This window comes from Echinops telfairi, unplaced genomic scaffold (assembly GCF_000313985.2).
Source record: "Echinops telfairi isolate 266 unplaced genomic scaffold, ASM31398v2 ScPeMD7_25;HRSCAF=90, whole genome shotgun sequence".
Classification (NCBI taxonomy): Eukaryota; Metazoa; Chordata; class Mammalia; order Afrosoricida; family Tenrecidae; genus Echinops; species Echinops telfairi.
In genome coordinates, this window is record NW_022103922.1 from 3,026,928 (window position 1) to 3,033,816 (window position 6,889).

The following is a 6,889-nucleotide window of genomic DNA, read 5'->3' on the forward strand; positions in this document are numbered from 1 at the left end:
GACAGGAGTGTTCTCAGACAATCCCCAGCCCCATAGCTCCAGGTAACAGATTCTCGGGGGCCCAGACCAGGAAGCCATTTCCCAAGTCTGCTCTCTACCCAGACTGTGCGTCTGCCCTGGTCTGCCCCGCGCCCACGTGTCCCCTGTTCTGGGCATGAACAAGTCTCCAGGCTCCTGAGGGGCCAGGGTGAGGGGCCTTTGTCTCAGGCAATCCAGAGGAGGGGGCTGGGGATGACCCTGCTCCAATCTCACCCCTCACAGAAGGAATAAATGTTTACATCCTCGGCCAGAACCCGGGGGCCCTGGCACTGAACCATCCCAGAAGAGCCTGGAGCCGAACCCAGCGGCGGGGTCAGCGGCTTGGCCCTTGTCAACTTGGCAGGAAGTAACCCACTTAATTACCAGAGCTCCCACCAGACCCTTGGAGCCCTGCCAGGAGCCTGACGCGCAAAATCTACAACCAGACCCGTGGGCTCAGAACTCCAACAACAAGTCTCCAGCTCACCCCCTGGCCTCCACCCGGGGCCTGGGAAACTCCCCTTGTAAGACAACATCCTGAAAGTACCTTTACCGCTTGACCGCGGGCCCACTTCCTCTGGCCCCAGAGCCTGAAGAAAACCCTGCAAAACCAAGGGACGGAGGAGGAGGGGCTGGAGGGGGCAGGCCGGGGGAGCGGGCAGGCCACTACAGGTCGAAGGCAGGCCGACTCCTGGCCTGGCCCTCCAACAGGACTGACAGACCCTAAAGCCTCCCTGGTCAACCAAAGGAACTCGCCCACCCCCAGGGGACCCACCTCGGCACCCAGCCCCGGCACTGCTGTAAAGCACCTACCTGCTGCCCCTGTAAGGAACCCCCACAGCGCAGGAGGAGGAGGGCAGCTGCCACCAGGCCCCCCAGGCTGGCCTCAAGGAGAGAGGGCCATGCCCCCCAGCGAGGCAGCCCCCACATCTCAGGAAAGGCCCTCCACCAGGGCAGCGTGCGCTGGGCAGTGTGAGGGCTGGATAGAGACCCAGCCCGCTGGGCTGGGCGGGACCCTTGGGCAGAAGGACTCTCGGGAGCCTCCTGGTGGCCGCTGGCCCAGCACATCCAGCCCCTCTGGCGCCCACTGGGGCTGGCTCCAGAATACTCCTCCACATGGGTCACCCCAACCTGGTCCGAGGTGTCCAGGGACAGCTCCATCAATGGGCACGTGGCCAGTGAGGTAGGGAGGGCCCGTAGTCCAGGCTGGGACTGGGCCGGCTACTTGAGGTCCCAGCTGACCTGTCTAATCAAAACCCAAACACCAAACTCACTGCCCTCCGGTCTCACAGCAGCCCTATGGGGCACCTGAAGGGGAGCAGCTGGTGGTTTCGAACTGCTGACCTTGAGTTAGCAGCCCAATGCATAACCACTATGCCACCAGGGCTCAAAGGGAAATAAAGGCCAACCCTGTGGCTTTCAAGCCACTCTGAGTGGTGGCAGCCCCACGCGTGTCCTTGCAGGATTGCTGCAAAGCCGATCCACAGGTCTCACCCAGGGACCACAATGGGAGGGCGGAGGATAGAGGGGACGCTGACCTCAGGGCACCCCAGCTCCTCCACATCTGCCCCCTACTGCCCCCACCCTCACCTCCCGCTCACAGGCCCCCACCCCTGCACCAGGGCTCCTGCCACACCTCCCCCTGCTCCGCGCTCCGCCTGGTGCCTGCCTCAGGCTGTGGAGTGGCAGCCCTTGGCAGTGGACAAAGCTGCCCTTTCTGGAAGGTTCTCATCCGTGCGCGCTGTGTTAGACAGGGAGCCTACGCACGTGAATGTAAGTATAAAGCCCAAGGCCAGCTCCCTGCTGGCCCAACAGTTAAGTGCTCAGCGGCTGGCCAGAGGTCGGCAGTTTGAACCCCCCAGCAGCTGTGATGGAGACCTGGTGACCAGCAACCACGAAGACGGCATCCTGGAATGCCCTTTGGGCCGGTCTACCCTGTCCTGTACGGTCCCTGCGAGTGTCCACTGTCCCCATGGCACACGATAACCATGCACATACAAAGCATGTGTCTGTATGTGTGTACTGCATAGAGATATGTACATGTTGACACCGCGGATGAGTGCAGGCAACACGTGTATGGATGGTTGCATGCCCCTTCACCCCCACACCTTCCCAATAAAAAGGTAAATACATAGGACGGCATGTCGATAACGTGTGTGTGACAGTCCTGTAGCAGGACACCTCTTCCTTGAAAAAGCTTTGGCTTGACTCTTCAGACCCTCCACTGACTGGGTCAGGCCCACCCACATGGTGGAGGATCCTCTGCTTGACTTAAGGTCAGCTGATTTCTTCACACGTGCCTGCTTCGTCACAGCATCTAGCCTAGTGTGTGATCCAGCCACTGGGCACCACAGTCTAGTGAGCTGAAGAGCTCACACTCTTCACACTATTGCTTCACACCCTCTCACACCCATGCATGCCCCCCCCCATGGAGCTCGTGCCCAGCAGGGGGGCCCTTCTCCCTTCCTGTGCTACCAGGGTGGACGCAGCTGCCATCCCTCGCTGCATGACTGGGATCCCCTCCTCCCAGACGTCCACTACAGTTCTGGTCCCCTCCCCCTGCACCACCAGTCTCTGTCCTCCCCTGGAATCACTCATTCCTCCACTTGCCCTGCTAGTCATTCACTCATTCTTCCACCCCAACTCTGCTAGTCTCGCTTTTTCCTCCACTTACCCTACTAGTCATTCATTAATTCCTCCACCTACTCTGAAAACCATTCATTGATTCCCTTACCCCACCTCTATTAGTCATTCATTCATTCCTCCACCCCACCTTTGATAAAGTCATCCACGTACTCCTCCTGTGCCCTCTGCTAGAACCACTCATTCCTTCCCTCACTCTGCAAGTACCAGGTTGCCAGGTTGGACCAATTCTAGGAGCCCAGCACAGACCAAGCAGACGGCAGCCTCTGCTCCCAGAGCTCAAGGCCACTGACTGGGTCAGGCTCACCCACATTGCAAGGGCCCATCTGCTTGACTTAGCCTCTGCCCCCGGGAGCTCACCGTCAGTGGGAAGCCCAGCCACTTGGCTGGCTGAATATGTACGCTATGTAGTACTAGGGGCTGAAGGAGGAACCCTGTTGACACAGTGTTTAAAGTAATTGGCTGATAACCACAAGGTTGGTGGTTCAAATCCACCAGCTGCTCCCTGCGAGAAAGATGTGGCAATCAACTCCCGTCATGCTCACAGGCTGTGGGGCTGTCCTGCAGGGTTGGAATGGGCCCATGGCCGTGGTTTGGGTTTGGGGGGAATGAAAGAAGCCCCGGTGGTTAATGAGTTTTCCTTTCCTCCAATGCCTCATTCTTCTTGGCAGGCTACAGCCCCTTGGTTATCGGTTCAGCGTGCGGATGGAATAGGTATGGGGAAAGGATGCAGCCCTGCTATACACAACTGTCCTGATTTTAAACCAGGCAGCCGCCCCATGCTCTGTCCAAACTCGTGCTTCTGGGTCTATATAGGTTCTGTATGAGCACAATGAAGTCTTCTGGGATTCCCCTTCTTTGTTGTGTTACCCGTAACGTGTCACAGCCCCACCACAGTGGCCTGCCTTTGCATAGTCAATAAAACACCGGTAAACATCTTTCTGGTGTTCTCGTCTTTCGGTCATGAGCCGTCTGATATCAGAAGTGCTCCCCCCGCCCCCCACTATACACCCTCTTCTGAAGACAGCTCGCATTTCTGGCAGGGCAGCTCTCTGCTGACGGGTTGCTACAACCGTTTTTGTATTCTCGTCAGCCAAATGTCATTTGCACGTGAGGTTCATGAGATGACCTGGTGATTTCCACTGTGCCGGACCACCTTTCTCTGGGACCACCTTTCTCTGGAACAGGCGCTCCTGTGCATCTGTGCCAGCTGGTGGGCACAGGCGGGCAAGCACCTCCCACGGTGCCCCATCCATTGGTTTAAGCCTGCCCACTGACCTTCCATCAGTTCCGAGAGCCTTGCTTGTCAACAGTGTCTTCTGTGAGGCGGACCCTCTTCCTTCGATCCAATAGGCTCTTCATGATGCGTCACTTCGAAAGTGGTTGCAGGTGGGCTGCGTCTTTTTGGTCACTCTGTACAGTCCTTCCATCTTCTTGGGCTGCTTCCTGTGCTGCTCGGCATGTTGACCGCCTTGTCGTCGTGAGGTACCACCAGGTCAGCTGACTCCCAGTGACCCTGTGCACAACAGAAAGAGCCGCTGCTGAGTCCTGTGCCAGCCTCACAGCCGTTGTATCCAGCCCACGGGACAGCCACGGGGCAGCCACGGGATCCTTCAACTGTGCCACTGCAGCCTGGAATGTTGTCGTGCGTTCTTGCAGCCTGAGAAATGCCCGGCGAGCTCTTTCTTTCTCGTGTTCTACCTCCCGGTCTTGGCACATTCCGTGGCAATCATTGGCTTTGTCTTGAGCTGCCCTTGAAGATCGTCTGCTCAGCTGTCCCATGTCAGCATCTCGGTTTCGGAGTCCACGTTGGCCTTTGCTTTCCTTCCTGTCTTTCCCGTAGTGGGTGATGTCTGGGTGATGTCTCTGATTTCTTCCATAACTCATCTGGCCTTCGGTCACTAGGGTTTAATGCATCAAATCTGTTCTCAATTCAGTCTTTAAATTCAGGTAGGAAATAGGGTTAAAGAAAACAAAAATCCTCACAAATGAACCAGTGAACAGCATCGTCATAAACAGAAAAGGCCTCAGTTGCGAAGGAATTCAGAATGAGCACTTACGGAACCAGCAGCCAAGAAATCAGACGTGTTGCAAATCTGCTACAAAAAGATCCTTTAAAGCGTTCAAGAGCAAAGATGTCACTTCCAGGGCTAAAGTGCTCCCGGCCCAAGCAACGGCATTTCCAGGTGCTGCCTAAAAGCTGGACAATGAACAAACAGATGCACCTGAATCGTGACGCTGATGAAGTATGAACCCTGGCAGTACCATGGGCTGCCGGAGGAGCCAAGAAATCTGTCTGGTAAGAAGTACAGCCAGAATGCTCCTTAGGAGCAAGGATGGGGAGACTCTGTCTCACATACTTTGGACAGGTCATCAGGAGAGACCAGTCCCTGGAAAGGAGCATCATGCTTGGACACGTTAAGGAGCCGTGGAAAAGAGGAAGACCCTTAACGAGGTGAATCGGTGAACCGTGGCTCCCACGATGGGCTGGGCCACAGCAAGCATTAGGGTGCTGCAGGCCGGGCGGTGTTCTGGTCTGTTCTATGCAGAGATGCTCTGAGTCAGAGCCAACTTGGCAGCACTTAACAACTGCAACAACACACTCAAGGTCATACTTTGGCTCTTGTTCACTTGTTTAAATTTCTTTTTTTTCCAGCTTCAACTTGAATTTGCATATGAGCTGCTGACGGTCTGTTCTGCCATTGGCCCCAGGCCTTGTTCTGATTGATAGTATTGAACTTCTCCATCGCCTCTTTCCAGAGGTGCACAGTTCAATTTCTGTGTATTTTATATGGGGTCAAGTGTATCGTCAACATTTATGGTGTTGAAAGGGATATTTCCAGTTAATAAGTTTTCGGTCTTACAAAAATCTAACATGCAATGTCCAGTGTCCTGTTTATCACTGAGGCCATATTTTCCAACTATTGATCCTTCTTCACTTCCAACTTTCACTTTCCAATAAGCAATAATTATCAATGCATCTTGACTGCCTCTTTGATCACTTCTAGGCCTCCTCTTTGGCATTAGGGACTAACACTTGAATAATCATTGTGGCTGGTCTTATAGGTATACCACTGGTCTTGTCGGTCTGACCGTTGAGCCAGCAGTGTGAGTGGCCTGGCCCTCAAGCAGGGTGCATCAGAGAGTGGATTGCTGCTACTCCCCTAGGCAGCCCGGGAAAGGAAGCCTAGGCTTCCAGGACTCTGTCTGGGTGTGCCCCACATGGAAACTGGGTCTCGTGGTCATGGGTTATCCTCTGCCTGCTTTGGTTGGAGAGCCCTGAATCGATCTGGAAGGTCTTCTGCCTAGCATAACGCACATGTCCCCATCACGCCCCCATCTGCTTCTGTAGTCCCACCTGCAAGTGAGAAGTATCATCTGCTGCCAGCATGCTTCCGGAGTTTCCGTTTCTCTTCCGTGTCCCCTTCCAGGGGCTGGATCCCTGTAACTCTTTGTGGAAGGTTCAAAGAAGGGACTCAATGCAGTCACGGGGCCAGGTGAGTGGCTCCCGTCTGGGTGCAGCTGGGCTGAGGCAGAAGCGTGCAGTGCATCAGTCCCGAGCTCGGGGCCTAGTACACTCACACTCTGTACAGGAATGAAGACCGGGGCGCGGTTCCTCTGGGGTGGAAAACAGAGGCCGAGTTCTTTTTGCACCTTGTCCTGAGAGCTCCAGGCTGTCATGTTTGGTCGCTGACATCCTCTGTGGTCCCTGCCCTTGGTGCGCTGGTTTCTGACAAAGGCACATTCTTTCCCGTTTGTGTTTAACTCTTTATAAGGTCAGCCTGGGGAAGAACTTCCTAGTCAGCTGGCGGGGTTACACTTGGGACAGACACCATTGTGTCTTACTGCTGATGGGCTCCCCCATCTGGATTGTGTCATTGCCTCGTCTTTGTCCTCTGACCATTCAATAAGGGGTCTCCTTACATTATAGTTGAGACTTGGGGTCTCTTGTACCTACGCAAGGGAAGTCCACCCTCTGTACAACGATCAGCCACACGAGACCAAGAGGGCAGCATTTGCCTGGGACAAAGCTTAGAAGGCCGGATGCGGTAGGGAGGGAGAAGATGGAGAAAGGACGGCCCGCGGGCGTGGGAAGGGCGCTGCACGGTGTCCCTGCACCCGACGTCACCGAACGTGTCTGGACGGTGGGACAACGGATTCATTTACTCTGAAAACGTTCCATCACGTTACAATCAGAAAAGGAGAGAGTGTTGGGGGGGGGGCTTTG

General features: G+C 55.3%; 1 protein-coding gene across 1 annotated transcript in view; it reads right to left on the minus strand.

The window, feature by feature from the left end:
- The window catches only part of ADAMTS13 (ADAM metallopeptidase with thrombospondin type 1 motif 13), a 20,190-nt gene extending 19,011 nt beyond the window's left edge, over nt 1-1,179 (minus strand). Inside the window, exons 1-2 of the mRNA XM_045289360.1 lie at nt 832-1,179; nt 566-620 (exon numbers count right to left, since the gene is read on the minus strand). Coding sequence (XP_045145295.1) covers nt 566-620; nt 832-1,179 — 403 coding nt within the window. The remainder of the gene's footprint in view (nt 1-565; nt 621-831) is intronic.
- Between the last annotated feature and the right edge of the window lie 5,710 nt (nt 1,180-6,889).